General features: G+C 41.2%; 1 protein-coding gene across 9 annotated transcripts in view; it reads right to left on the bottom strand.

Annotated features, from left to right (window-relative positions):
- ACACA (acetyl-CoA carboxylase alpha) overlaps positions 1-15,915 on the bottom strand; it is a 147,901-nt gene that overhangs the window by 60,846 nt on the left and 71,140 nt on the right. For 7 of the 9 annotated variants that reach the window (XM_026107303.2, XM_026107289.2, XM_026107296.2 and 4 more), the window contains 7 exons: positions 15,754-15,798; positions 11,303-11,344; positions 10,505-10,720; positions 9,832-9,987; positions 7,370-7,573; positions 4,828-4,983; positions 3,846-3,992 (listed from right to left, as the gene is read on the bottom strand). In XM_026107303.2, coding sequence (XP_025963088.2) covers positions 3,846-3,992; positions 4,828-4,983; positions 7,370-7,573; positions 9,832-9,987; positions 10,505-10,720; positions 11,303-11,344; positions 15,754-15,798 — 966 coding nt within the window. The remainder of the gene's footprint in view (positions 1-3,845; positions 3,993-4,827; positions 4,984-7,369; positions 7,574-9,831; positions 9,988-10,504; positions 10,721-11,302; positions 11,345-15,753; positions 15,799-15,915) is intronic. The other 2 variants (XM_064523106.1, XM_064523108.1) reach the window with 1 other exon arrangement.

Below are 15,915 nucleotides of genomic sequence, written 5' to 3'. Positions count from 1 at the left end.
AGAAACGCTCTAGCAGAAAGCTCCAGGCAGCATCCAGGATTTTGTTTGCAGTCCAGAGGAATAGCAGATGTGCTTCAGGAGAGCTCTAGCTGCACATCTGAGTGGACAAGAGACTGGGGAAAGGCCCCACGTTAGTGATGTCTCCTGTGCTATGAGTGCACGCTGCACGGCCAGCAGCAGTGCAAGTCCCCACGCAGCACTCAGGATCCTCTGCTCAGAAGGAGCAAGCACTGTCCAAGAGCAAACAGCAAGTTATGTTTTCATGGTCCATTAAGTCCTTGGCTTCTTTGTTGAGACTACTAGCAAAGAGATAATTACTGCCAAATGAGGTGGTGGGTTACGTGAAGTGGTCACAAGCTAAGTGGACAAACATCTCTTGTACTGTGAAAGTTCTTGAGACTTCCCATTCTGCACACGAACGGATCTGAAACCTTTCACGTATTTTCCTGAAAGCACAGACAAACAGCGTGAGCCAGGGCAGCCCAGGACACGGCCTGTGAACTCAGCGAGGACGGGGCAACCCCAGCCCCAAGCTCCTGCTCTGCCCAGTATTAGAGCAGGGATTTGAATCTCCGTTGTTGACATCTGGGGACCACAAATTGACTGGATTTTATGCTGGTTTTTAATTTCACCAAGTAGTTAAAACAATTAGGGCACTGAGCTGAGCTGAATGCTTGAAGAGGAAGAATGTCTTGACCCCTTTTCACATAGAGAAAATTTAACTGTTCACATCATGTAGCAAAGCTCCAACAGGAAAGACAAGTTCTGCCTCAGAAGAGCTGCTGCTGTGAGGGTCAGGGCAGTCGCTTGCAATGGGGGAAGAGTTGTGTTTGGGTCTCTGGTGTAGAACAAGTGGAACAGTAATAGGAACCTAAGAGCACTAAACGATGGCTATGTTTACTATAGTCAGAAGTTTTGAACAGAACTTTCCTCTTTAGCAAAAAATGCTACATCTATGTAGCGTCTCTCAAAAGATTTTGGATTCAGCAAATCAACAGCTTGGGTGGGTGGGGAGGATAAAAAAAAAGAGTCACATTCACTTGGAAAATCCCTAATAAGCGCGACCACCCGTCAGTAGGAACATCTCACACCTGTGAAACTCTGGGACACAGACTCCATTGGCACTGACCATCAAGCATTAACAATCCAAACTGGAGGGATGTCATGTAACGTAAGACCTGGCACTAATTTAGCAAGTATATGTTTTCAGAGTCTTTGAATATATTTGTCTAAATTATCCTCCCAACACTCCATAGTAGTCCCATTTTACTAGGATATAAACAAACTGAAGCAGTGAAAACTGTGACTGAGGTGACCAAGCTGCTGCACAGCTTGGGAACCCGGACCTCCCATCTGTACCCATCCCTTTAAGACTCACCATCTCTCCTTAACACGATTTTCAGTTTATACAGGCTTCTGTCATTTTAAAGTCAAATACAGCTATCTGCGGACAAAACTCTTCCTTAACAAATTCAGACAAGTCTGGAGAGCCAACAAAATACGCGTGCCGTATTTTGAGAATGGTTCACCACTGTACCATACGGGAGCAGCACAGAACCAAATAATTTTTCTCCTACTCCTTGTGGCATGTCCCCTTTTCCTATGCAATACTACCAGCTCCTGCCACATAGATGGATTACTGCAAGGATCTTTGCTTCCCAGCGGATAAGATGCTGTATTTTTCTGCCCAGACGCTACGCAGGCCGATTCTCAAGAAAAGCAGAATGAATCCATTTACAGCCTTAACAAAGAAAACGCTTATGCTCTGAATTTACCTAGCATCCTGTCCCTTCCCTCTCTACCCCCTCAACCACCTTCGTTGGGTAAGAGAAACCTGAGTGCAGGTTTGTGACAAATTTGTTTCCTCAGCTAAAAGAAATTAAACCATAAAAGCCTAAAGTCAGCTCATCCTGATAAAGCCAGTGCAGCAAGGAGGAATGCATCTGTTGGACAGCTTGTCACTTCTTGAATGTCACCTGTCCTTCAGCTCCTGCTGGAGCCTCTTCCTCAGATTGGCCAGTCTCACGAGTCAATGAGCCCTATTGTGTGCAGCGGCTATTGGTAACAGAATTCAATACTGATGCCTCAAACCTCATTCCAGCTGCACATGGTCCTACAGTAACTTGTCCAGCTGCGAACGGGCTTGACTGACACTTTAGCAATACTAGCTTTTAGCCGAATACCTCTGTGGGAACACATAGAGCACCTTCCTCGGCTTCTTGCCCCTGCTCTAGGCTTCACCTGAGACTGTGACCCCTTGCTGGAGTTTCACCTCCATGGCCAGCACCTTCACTTCATTCTTGGGAAGTCATTAGGAAGCAGCTCAGAATTTTCCATACATCTCCATGAGATATTATCTTCAACAAACAGATGGCAAAGTGTGGGGAAGAACCTCATATTTTTCAACTGTCTGTCTTACTCTCCAGTGACTCAGCCCCACAGTGCAACACCCACAGAGTCGGGTCCTGAACCTGTGCATTAAATAACAACACTATGCAAACCACAACAGCCATGTAACTGGTTTTCAGACCGAGCACAGCTAAGTCTACCAAGGGTTAAAATAAACTCCTAATTTTTTTGGTGGTCTTTGGGTACAGAATCTGTTATAATAAGACTATTTGTATTCATACTGGCAGAGTAAACACTACATGTTCATGCCCAGGCAGCTCTGTGCTTGTAATTTCAGCAAGAACAGAGCTACTTCCCTGAGGGACTTTGCTATTTCCCTAGCCACCATCCGCTCAAACGCTGAATGAGAGCAGAGAAAGAGAAAGATGATGGCATAAGCCTCCACAGTGCTGCAGCCTCAGCTCTCACGAAGAATGCAGGGAGTAGCTCATTTCGGGTTTAATTACACTAGTTAAAACATTTCTGCTATAGGCCCAGCAAAAAGAGAGGAAAGCACTGCTCCCTCAGTCACCATTTACCAATTAGGTTCGACTTGAAAAAAATCATATTCAAAACCTTCTCCTGACAAGAGAAATGCAGTAAATAGTGATGAAAAGCCCTGTTTCTTCTCATCACTATATTTAATGTTTTTGAAATAAGAACAGAGCTTTTGCCAATCTTAGGTTATATACATAGTAAAAGATATTGATAGTGCAATGATGCCAAGAAAAAATAAATGATACCACGCCTTAGAACCGTTCAAATTTAAATAACTGAAAAAAGCCATCTAGCTTGGACAAAAAATAAACACCCCTTCTATTCATTAGCTTTATTCTCTACTCATTTTGACGCTGCAGTCTTTGGCTTGCTAACGTGATGACCCACCAGCACAGGCCCACGGCAGCAGCACAGCCTCCTCCTGCGCGGGCCAAGGAGCAACTCCATTACCCCGACAGCACTGCCAGCTTCTTAGTCTCCTGTAAATCATTCGCTAGAGGGGGATGTTGCACACACATTGCCAGTGCGCTACACAAACACCGCACCACATGGTGAATATTTAAATGCAAAGCATAAAATTGGTTTTCCTTTTTTTAAGCAAATGAAAACATTTCTATTTATTCTTGTAAAACATATTTTGTTCAAATATAAACCCCAGCTACCTGGAATAGCTGAATGAGCACTTTTTAATTATGAAGGAAAAAATAGCGTAGGAACAGGTTTGAAATGGAATCATCATTTACTATGGAGGTTAAAATACCCATTGTATGGAAGGTATTAATTTTTAATGAAACAAAAATCTCATTTTCAAGAGAGAGATTTCATCTATGAAAGACCGAATGAATAGATTTTGTGCCTGGCTTGGTAAATTTTCATTACAATTGTCAAAGCTAGTCCAAGACACAATGTACAGCAGGACAGAGAAAAGAAAAGTAGTGTATAAAGAAAGTGCAACTTGCCTCATTTCCTCCAGGCAGCCTGTTCATGTGCACCAGCTGGCCCTGATCATCCAACACCAGTTCAGTATACGTTAGTATATCAGACGGCAGAGGCCGCGTGGGCAGGAATGCGTGTTCCTTCATAGAATCCCAGAGCTTAATCAAAGACTAGAGAATGAAAAGGTAAACTTGTTAAGAATTTCATCTGCAAATATTTTTATTCAACTCACTGTAACTTAATATTCAAGACAGAACACTTGCTCTACAATCTCCCTCCTCCCGCCGACAATTTGGCTGATAATATTCAGTGGATACTATTTATATCGGAATTTAAGCCATGAAACACAATTTCACCTAAAGTAGCATTATTCAAATTACATGATTCTGGATAGAACCCAGGAAATCAGATACAGAATCAATGCAGCAACTCTGGGTAACACATTTAATGATGGGCTAATACAGGTTCCTCCTGAAAGCATGAATGCATGAAAGCATCTCCTGAAAGTAGATTCTTAGTTTCTAATAAATCAATCACCAGTGAGGAATGCTGTATATACCCTGGCAGTGTGCGACTCTCCAACTTAGCGTACAGTGAAACTCAAAGCCATTCATTAAAGTACTGCCCATATTTAAGGATTAGGACTTTTAACCCCTCATTTAAGCATGTCAGGAGCACAAAAGAAGTTGCACTGGAGTTTTATCCTAGGTACCATCACCCCTGCATTGTCTAACCTCCTGGGAAGGTTAGGTAACAGGGTGGGAGAAGGAAGAAACAAAAGCAAAAAACACAAGATGCTTTACGTTTCAACTTCTATTGTTTGATTTATTAGTGGAGCTACAGCAGTGGCATATTAGGAGTCCCATCTTTTTTCAAAGTAGACTCAATCCATAGCTGCCTAGAGCCTGGGGAACTAACGTTAGTCACTCTAGGCCAACTGATAAAAGTGCTTTTCTGGTACAAAACTCTAGAACCACCCAAGAGAACTTAACAAAGAACACTTACCTGCCGAAACATCTCGGGAATGTCATAGACATATGATGTCCCTAAAGATTGTGCCTGGAATCTCTTGGACTGAAGCAGGTCTTTGGTCACATATGGGGTGTTGATCAGCATCCCATGAAGTGGTCCCTGTTTATCCCCATATGCTTGGAACATAATCTGCAGCAGAAAAGACAACCAATTATATTTTAATCCACTGATTCAATGGCCCTATCTCATCCATATTTTACCAAGAAATCAGTAGGATGTTCCAGATTGATCAGGCTTGGTTTTGTTCTCTCCAAACATGATAATACTTATATATTCTAAAACACCATGCTTCATCACACATTACTACCCTTTGGAGACAGTGCTGGACCATTACTGCACAGATCTGAGTATCACTGACTTATTACCATATCACAGGAGAAAGCAAAGCTAACAGAGCCGCATCTCCATAGAGAAAAGCCTGTGACTTAGATGACTTCACATTCACCAGTATTTCCCCTGACACTGTATCTATGCCGATTGATTGTGATAGCTGGGAGCAGAGAGGAGAACTCTATTATTTATGTAGTTGAACAGCACTGTATCCGTATCTCCACTGACTGATCATGGAAGCTAGGTCAAGACTTGCATATGTCATTTGGCTTGAAGTTTTGATATTATAAGTTTAAAAGATTTTCCCAGAGTAGCAACATGAATTATCAGCTGCCATGCTTCACGGCACTATATATTCCACTCGACCAGGACTCAGAAGGAAATCCATTTCAACTAAGAAAGAAATGCAATGAGCACTGCTTAACTGGGACAACACTGAGCACATGCTGCTTAATAGGAACAGGTATGACAGAAGCAACTTGATCAGACTCTTTTTATCAGAACAGTCATCAGATCTAACACTCTACTGCTCTTTTTTAATTGAAGGTGATTTAATTGAAAAATTCCACGAGAGAGAAAATTCAATAAAATAATGCCTATTTTAGTTTTCAACATTCAAAATAATAGTTCGTGCTCTCTTCAGGCTTCTTCAATGGGAGAAATATCTATTCAGGAAACAAGCATTTATGATGGTGCCTTTGGCAGTGACTCTTACTACACTTGGGGCCCAAATCTCTTTAAATCTGCGGAAAGCTTCTGATCAGTTCTATCAGAACTAGAGAAGTCCATAACAAAGACAGCGAACCCACTCATTATTGCAGAAACCGTGAAACAAGAGAGCAGGGTTATTCTCTCATGATCAATTTATGTTTCCATTCTTCAAAAATCTTAAAAGTGCCCAGCACCTGGTACATCAGTAATGCTTGAATTCTTTTAAAGAGGTCTCTAGATTCAAAATAGCCCTCTGAAAACACAGGAAAGCATACCCAGATACGAACCTGTCCTAGAAAACTGTCACGAGGGAGAAATCCACAGTTTCTTACAAAACAGGTGTTAGTTTTATAAGACAAACCTTCCTTAAAACTACTGTAGGAATTAATTTAAAAATTCCAATCTGTAGAATTTTTAACAGAATTCATTTAATATGCTAGAAAAAAAAATCAAATACTGGAAAAGTTGCTAAAAGCTGTACACATAAAAGCACACTCTCCCAGCTTTAAAAAAAGAAAGTATAGTCTAGGTGTGACATGGATATTTCTCTAACCCACTCATCAGAGACAGAATTTAAGAGGAAAGGTGACCTTCACAAGTGACTAACAAAGCTCAAGTGTTAAGCTCAGCCGCTGAAGATTATTAAAATGTCCTTTTCTTTTCTCATCTCCACTCAAAGGCAGAAATGAAGTAAAACATTCAGACATTATCTGCTCCAGGATCGCAAGCCCGGATGGGCTGTACAGCCAGGCTTGCTGGGAAAATGTAAATGGGAAGAGGGGAGAGCAGGTGACTCAGCGCTTTATATTTGACATTTACACTGCCCGAGTGATTTATTCTGTTGCTACTACTCCGTGGCAGAGAGATTATTACAGAGAAGTAAACATTTCTATATTTAAATATATTTCATTCATCCTAGGACCTATGTATTTTAGCATGTGTAGGTATTTGAGTTAACCACAATACACCTAAGCTGTGAAAAGCACAAATACCAGAATAGCCACAACTGTTACAAAAGAGCCTAGTGTATTTAATAAAAATGACCTAAAAGCACTTTCAATAATTTTACAGCATCCTACCCAAGTCATTCCCTATACCTCCAGAATTTAAAAGAAGAGTTCACAGATTTTCTTTACCTATTCAGGGAAATATATAATTCTGTCATGACCTACAGAATAAGCATCAACAGTGATTATTTTCTATTCCCTTTTAGAGTACTCCACCATAGAAGCAAACAGATGCTGTACAAATAACTCAAGGTATATGCAAAACAACTAGAAGACATGCACTTTTCCATAATCATTTATGTGTTCTGCACACCTATATGCCCACTGGCTACCTTTACGATTGTTCCTCTTTATGCGGCAAAGTTGAATGGCAATTTTAAATTAGCCGAAAACATGGCAAACCACAGAAGAGCTTGCTCAGGTATGATGTGCCCCACTACAAATCACTTGTTTCCACAGAGCCACACCTGCGCTGTTCTCGAGTCTGTCACTTCTTTGTACAGACTAATGTCCAAATAATAGCCAGACTCATTGGTCAAGAAGAGACGAATGGGGATCGCCTTCCCGGTCGGGGTCAAACGGATGTTGATTTTCAGCTCGGCTTGGAGGACGCGGAGCTTCCACAGGCGACTCCCATAGCGCATCACCATGCTCCGCACGGACTCTTCAATCTTAAAACACACAAAAAGAAATGTCCTCACCCTTCTGGCCCGGGCACGTTCACCACGGGGCCGCTCCTCCATCCCACCTCCGTCCTGCCCACCAGCCCACCCCGCTACACAGGGAACAGAGAGCAAAGCGCCAAGCGGCAGCACGTGCCCAGCGGTGCTACCTCACCGTGGCCCAGGCACCCTCATCCTCACAAGTCTGGAAAAAGGCACCAATCGACTCAAAATTGGGGGACCGCCGAGGTAGACTGACAGTCCCGGATTCACATCTCTACCTCACAGCCCATCGCACCCCCAGCCAAGTACAGTACGCCCACCGCTTCCCCTTCATTTGCTTCTCTTCTTACAAGCATAGCTCGCAGCTAGGAATTGCAAAACGCAGGAAAGTGAAATCCTTGACAAACAGTTATGTAGTACTTATAATAATCATGTTTCACTGCACATACACTACAATGCTTTAAATCAACAAAGCAATTACTACTTGGAGCTTGGTCCGCTACTGTTCTATGAAACTTATAATATACTACTGTTGGCAAATAGCGCATATTAAAAGAAGGCAATTTGTAGGCTGTTTTTAACATTCGTCCAAAAAAAGAAAGAAAAAAAATTCTCTTCCCCACAGCTGCTCAGGGAAAAGTCATGGTATACATCCGAAGGCGGCTTAACTTCCAGGGGCCTCATATCCTAGCTTCTACAGAAGCTGCTGGAAACTAAAGATTTTGGATGCACTGAGATGGGATTTATTAAGAAGTGATTTAAACCACTAATTTTTAGTCATGATTTTAAAAGTCAGCAAGCAGGAGACACCTATTTTGATAACCAATTAATCTGTTTAAACTTTCAGTTATTTTCATAAAGAAAGGCCACCTCTCATCTTTTGGTAACCATGAACAGAATATTGATTTCCAACTAAATACAGCCTTTAGAGTTTATTTTGGACTTTCTTTGTGGTTCCTCTGCTAACCAGAAACATGCTTTATGCCTAAGAACTTTCATTTAAGCATCTACAAAGTTTACTGTTCATTTATTTACAATGCTGATCTCTTTGTGCTTTTATATCAGAGAATGAAAAAATGAGGCATTTCTTTTTTACTAGTTGATTTTTCAAATTCTTTTCAAGTTCATGATTGTCTCACATTGTATTTGGATAATATCTGGACTTCTATAACAACCCCCCCCCCCCCAAACATTTTAAGCTATTTCTCTCCTTATTAAAAATATTTATCTTAAATACGCTGTGAAAGAATAAGTTTAATTTCAAATAAAAAACACATTTTGATAAAGTGTCTGTTAGGTTAAACAGAGGAAATGAACCACACTGCTTGAAGGACAGTGCTATTCCCATAAAAATATGAGCCCTGCTAGTTCTGAAATCTTACATTTCATACTTACTCATAGATTGGAAGAAGAAATAAAGCTTTCTTGCTTCTTCAACTCCCAAACAAGCTCCTAATGTGAAACCACCTGTTTACCTTAATTAGCTAAAACGAAAACTATTCTTTCTGCTTTTGAAGAGAAATTGGTTTAGCAGCTCAACAAGCACTGTAATCTTTAGTCAGAGACTTCCACTAGTTATGTGACTCCACTTTCTTTACATTTTCAGCAGAAAAATATGATGCCCAAGTATTTTTAAACTTAACTTCAATCACTTATGCACTGGAGTAAATATGTGACTGGTATAGATTACAATTAAATCATGAAAACACGTTTTTAACCTTCTGGAATTCAATTTATATTTCATATTTTTTATATTAAGGTATCTAATTTTATCCATCACATCTAAAAAGAGGAGAAAAAAAAGCTTTTTTTTCCCCCTCCCTAACAGATTATAGGTTAACCCATGGCATTATTCTGCTTTTTTCTGGCAATACCTTTCACTACTAGCGCCTTCTAGAGACAAAAGCATATTCCATGTGACTCATACTGACAACTAGAAACCCAAATCCATCAAAAAGTCACTAAACAAACAGTGATGAATCTCTCAGTACTCACCTGATTTTCTACTGAAAAGAAAAAAAACCAGTAGTCAGAATAACTAACTTGACTATCATGTTATCCCTTCTCATAGCAGTCACTGATTGCCTGTACTTTCTGCTATAAAATGGCTAGTTGAAACTGCATGTCATTCACCAAACGGTATTAAAATGCACACCGTCAATAGGTGCGCTTAAATAGCATTAGAAAATAACAGGTGACGACTCCATTCTGGTAAGTAAAGCCCCAGAATAACAAACAGTTCAGAGCTGGGGAACAGAGCATACCTTAGATGGGTCCATGATGACAGTAGGCACAAAGTTTAAGAAGATGTGATTGCAGTCAGTGCGCACATTGGTATTATTAAAAGCCACCTCCAATTCATCCATGGCTTCCAGAAGCAATCGTTCTCCCTCATTTTGCAGATACTCAAAGGAGGCTTCCTGCCAGAGATTGTCAACAAACAATTTACTTTCTACTCAAAAAAACACAACCCAAGAATACAGTGTTTGAAAAACTGTGGAAGAACTTGATTAAGAAAATAGGTTACATTAGTTTCAGCCTGATATGCAAACCTACTGCAGCTCTCTCACAGTCACAGAGCTAGTACTCCTACCGCCTGGACACCCAGCTGACTTGTGCCCTCATTAATGTCAGTGTAAATCCGAACCCGGACAGTGCAAACCATTGCTGCAGTAGTGCAGGGGCAACACAGAGAAACGACGACTCAAAAAGCAAGGATTCCTGACTATCCACTTGGGCCACAGAAAAATTTCCTCGAAGCATAGGAATACTAGGTCTTTGAAGATGTGCTTCTGTAGAGGCAACACTAGCAAAGTAAGGGCAGGCATCTGCAGTTCTTCATAAACGTGCATACATTTGCACGCAGATACTTAGAATGACTTGCAGTGTTTCATAAGCTATCCTGGAAACACAGCGTGCAGGGATGACAAAACTCACCTTGGTAACCAGGTCTGAATGCCTTATAATCGCCCTCACGAAGAACCTGTAGTCTGTCACTTCTGTTCCCACTTCAACTTTAGCGGCTCCCAGGTAGAGATGCATTTTATGATTGGCACACGGAATGGCAGTGAGATCAAAGTTGCGCATCCGGTTCAATTCCAGCTGAAAAGCCAGAGCTGGCTCCAGATGACGGTAGATCCTATCTTCCTCAAACTGGAAACATCCAGCATAACACAAGGAAAAAAGAGCAAAAAAGAGGATGGGTTAAGAAGCTGGAACACAGAAGATGGGGAGAACTAGACAATAGTCTTTAAAAATTTCATATATAACTAAAAATTCAAATCCATCTGCCTGAGAATTTTTTTTTTAATCTGATGCACCATCATCATTAGTACTAAGAGATGTCTTGAAACTGTTGGACTATTGAGATTAGAACACAGATTGCAAGTTCCTAAGCTCACTCCCCCAAAATATCCTCTTTTTCACAAGAGCCCAGAAAATTTGGTATCAAATCATCCTAGAGGTTCCAACCTCCCCATGCTTCACTGTGGCTAAAATCTGCAAAAACAGAAGCTTCAGGTTAGGCTTCCAAGAACATAATTTTTATCCAAAATTATCAAAGACTCATCATTCCAACTGGCATCAGCTGAGCTTGTGGTGGACAGGCCTAGAGGGGGAGGAGAAAATTCTGCACTGTTTAAGTAGCTCACTCCCTCTTACACTGGCATAGAACAACTACGTGAAAGAAGGATAAAGCCAACATTTAGAGAAAAATCTTAAGAACGTATAATTTACCTTATCCCTGGCACGGAACGTGAAAAACTTTGGAAATTCCCTCTGTTTGAAAATAAAAACAATTATGTTAGCCCTCCAAAAGTAAACCGTTTGATCTACCCAGAGAGTGCTCACAGGCCAGATCTGGAGTGGCACCGCAGCAGGAGGATAAAAGTTGTTACAAGCTACTTTTACGATATCACAAAGGGCCGTGGAACATCAAGTTACCCCCAACGAGGCAGCAGGGGTAGTTTAAACCTGTCTTCCCTGTTAAGGCAATAGCTGCCACTTGACTGGCTTTTGATTATTATTGTCTATTACCAACAGACAGTAAGATTGAAATGTCCAGACGTGGCAGTGGGAAATCTGTTCTAGTTCTATTATTATTATGATTATTGTGGAAATGTTTAGGAGCCTTACAGTGAGATTAACTCCCTATTATGTAAGGTGAGGTACACAAAATGATGTTTTATATTCTATAGCTCTCTTCATGCTATTACTGCTAGAACTATTCTCTTCACAAAGAAGATAATGAGTTCTAATAGGAAACTTTATCCTTGTGTATGAAATAGTACGCCACAAAAATTTACAAAATACGTTTACTGGGTGGAGGAACTTATGTGAAAGCTTTGCACCAACATGAGAACACTGGCCATCTGTGCTAAAAGTGACATCAGAGAACATACACAACCGGCCAGAATTGCTTTATTAAGAAAGAAAAGGAGATATCTGACCTGGTGTCACTGAATTTCTGAATGAATGACAGTCACATTTTCAGTATCAATGAAAAACAGGCAGCCCTAGCTTGATCCAGTCCAACAACCACTGCATGATGACAAAGTACAAGGCTCCACTAAGCAATACAACTTTTAAGGGTAGAATAAACTAATGGATCATCTTCTCTACCTCCTATAGAGAACAATCCCCAGAATTTCACCTGAAGACTCTCTGTCGAACAAAGTAATCTGTGTTTGACTGGAGTATATCTTCCAGACTAGCCACAGGCACAGGAAAACCTGCCATTGAAAATCCAGGCAACAGACAAATTTAGGTGAGCCTATGAGTATCAACAATACGCTGAGAAAACAACCACACAGAAGACACTTTCGTGTTTCTTCACTTTTCTTCCAGATCCCTCCTACCTGTCCTCCTCTGCACGCTGCCAATTTCTATCATCCGTGCTCATTCTATCACTAATGTAATTGCTTTCAAGGCATTTGACTAGTGTTGTGGGCAAATATAATAATTAGATGTGCGCACACACAAAAACTCTCAGTGCTCTGGTACCAAAAACCAAAAGAGTGCTCCATTTCGTAGGCAGAAGAATTATATCCCCGCTGTGTTCTAATCAACCAACCATCATCAAGACAATCAAAATAATTTGCCTAAATTAGCCAATCAAGACACCCTGCAAATTGCAGAATGTGAAAAGCTACAACAGAAATCATCATAGTTGATTATTATACTAATAATCACGTTAAAAACCTAATGAGATGAGGAAATTGGAAGCTTGCTGGAGCAACTCTCTATTACCTCAACATGCTGGGAACTAATTATATAGACTGTAATTAAAACAAAAACAAACCCAAGCCCAGGCCCTGGCTAAGTTAATAGTTGGTCCAGTAATAAACAGAATAGAATAGGAGATAGCAATAAAGACTGACACTAACAAAAGATCCCAGAAGTATTCTACAAACTTTCCAAACTGATGACAAACCATGGTGCATCCTCTGGCTCAGGAACAGCAACGTCTTAACAACGGATGGCAGGAAACGGCAGCTGAGGGCAAACGCAAGCCTGACTTTAGGGTAAAGGCACGTTCAGGAGAACTAGACCGACCAACCTTGCAAGCACAGAATACCATCCTGAAGGCTCAAAGCAACACCAAACCTCCATGATTCACCACCTTCCTCATGCCACAGCACAGGGTTACATTCTCCCTAACACTTCCCAGAGGACAGGGGTCTCGAGCGAAGGCCTCTCCTTCAGATATCGAGCTCTGCAAGGCCCAGCTTGCAGGCTCACAGCCTCCAAGCAGCATTTGGTCAGATATGGCAGCCCCAGGGGTATGTATCCCCATGCCTGCAACAGTGATCTGCAGAGCTCCAGCTCCTGATGGCTTCTGCAAGGACAGCAGAGACAGGCTGCCGGACCGGGTAGCTCGACGTGAGTGTGTGGGACAGCGTGCAGGATTCATTCAGAACTAGTGACCAACAAATCTGAAAGGATGTGGAATAGATACAGCATTTTCTTCTGTGCATTTAGTCAATGAGAGCTATTCTCAGCTCTCTTCAGGGTCCCTATCCATCCTTAGCTGTCAGGATCGTGCCTCCTACAGAGCCAAGGTGTGCAGAAACGTTTGGCCTGAACTGAAGGTTATTTTCCACATGGAGGATACCACTTGGCAAACAGGAGACAAAGTGGAATTCCATCATCCAGGAAAAGGAAGTGCGAGTTCACTGTTGGTGATACTGGGAGACCCACCTTCAGGCACTCTCATTCAGCTAAAGTTGCAGCTTTAAGCTAAGATATCCAGCAACAACAGCCACAAATCACTGGGGTTTTTTTTTGTTGTTGTTGTTCGTTTCTTTTGTTTGTTTGTTTGTTAAGAAAAGATACCCATACACATGCTGGCAGTTTGACAAGAGAGCATTTAGCCAAGTAGCACTAGTTTCTGGGTACCCAGGGGCTGATTTTAGGGCCAATTCTAGAGGTAAATGCAAGTTTTGCCAGTGACTTGATGAGAATCAAAGGTGGCCATCAAAAGCACCCAGAGCAAAAGTGAATTCTCAGCAGAGGCTGTGGCAGTTTCCAACAGCTGAGGCTTTGCTTGGGATTTAGCTGTTCCCTGTAAGACATGCCCTTCTTAACAGCACCCCTCCTAGAACCACAACAGGGAATCACTCATTTCCCATAACTATCCCAATCCAGGAATTATTCAAGTCTGTTAATCCAGGGTAGTAGATGAAACGTTGAGCACAGCGAAACTGGGGGCTTGGACTACTTTTTGTGAGGACTCCTTCCATTCTTTGCCCCCTTTCTCACTGTTGCTTCGTGCTACCATGTTTATTCATAGGCTCTTATTTTTCATTCCCCAAGTATCAGTTCTATTCTCTAAAACTTCTGGGGTTCACTTCTAAAGCCTGAGGTTTCTTGCTTAAAGTCCCTGCACTTCTGCAAAGGGTCCAGTGCCCTACATAATGCCATCAGTTGACACACATCTGTATAGGGTATATTTCAGTAGGTTTGCTGTCTCCAATGAACTGAAGATGGTAGCTCATTTTGTAGCATTTCCTCATACATTTTGCAAAAAGCCTTTTACTCTTTCAGCCTACAGGACAGTCTCTCTTACTGTTCTGTAAAACAGAGCAGATGATGCTAACTTTATGGAAAAAAGAATTCCTTGCACTAGATATTTGTATTGGAAATCCCAAAGTATCTATGAACCTTTCCACTAGCACAGTCCTTAAAAATCCATCTGGCAAATACATAAGAATGATCCAAATGGCAAAGTCAACAATTTCAACATTACAGAGTATTAAAACCAGACACCCAGCTGGGAACTTCTTGGACTTTATTATTAAATTAACACTTGTTAATAAATTGTAAAATAGGCAATTTTTGAAGACTACAATGAGACTTGAAAGTATGTAATTCATAGTGCATTAATGTCTCATAGTAGTGATAATTGTGAGCTTTCAGATTGCCATATGACACTGCACAAGAATCACCCCACAAGGGCAGATGCTCTCTCTGCGCTACCACGGCCAGTGATTCCCAAGTGGTGCTATCCACATTTTTGCCAATTTATAAACTAGTTTTTCTTTAGCAAAACTTGCCAAAACTTATTTCTTGAACACAGGGTGAATTTCTTGCACTTTCAAGATTCTTAAAAACTTCTAGAGTTGTGAAGTAGATATACAATGAATAAAAATCAGGTTTATGCCTTACATTGCCACCTTGAAAGCAGGGCCAAACTAGCCCTCACTAGGGAGAGGAGTAATTCTTAGCAGTAAGAGCACCAAATGCTTTCTGCATCCCTAAACCATTGCGTGAAATTCAGCAGATCTTCTCAATCACTCCTCTGAGTTATTTTAAAATCAGTAAGAAGCCTAAAGAAACCACTACACTATGCAAGAAATGCAAGTGTAATTGTATAATTGCATTTTAGAATACAAAACCAATACAGAAACAATCAAGATCTTTATCACTGTATCAGAGTCATGATGTCAGCCTGGTAACTAGGGACTCTTCAGCATGGGACCCATCCCACTGAATGCAACAGGCCCTCTCTTGCATTTAAAGTTAGATGCTTGTTTGAATACTTCACTTGACCCTGACACCAGTGTTGGCACTAAACACCTCACTTAGAACCAAATATTATCAAGTTTAGTTATGAGGAGCCTGGAGTCACTTACATGTCTCCCAGCCTTGGGGCAAGATTGTCACAGTTATAGAAACTTTTTACTTACATGAAATCTCTGATCGACCTCATAGTTGACCTGCTTCCTGAAGTCCTTACAAGGGAAGCACACAAACACGGGGTGGGGAGGAGGGGCAGAAGAAAGCCAGCAATTAGGATGAAAATTAAAAATGAATTAATTCAAGAATACAAGAGGTGTCAAGATTGTTTA

This window comes from Dromaius novaehollandiae, chromosome 19 (genome assembly GCF_036370855.1).
Source record: "Dromaius novaehollandiae isolate bDroNov1 chromosome 19, bDroNov1.hap1, whole genome shotgun sequence".
Classification (NCBI taxonomy): domain Eukaryota; kingdom Metazoa; phylum Chordata; class Aves; order Casuariiformes; family Dromaiidae; genus Dromaius; species Dromaius novaehollandiae.
Note: the sequence above shows the minus strand (reverse complement) of the source record. Positions and strands in the feature narration are given on the sequence as shown.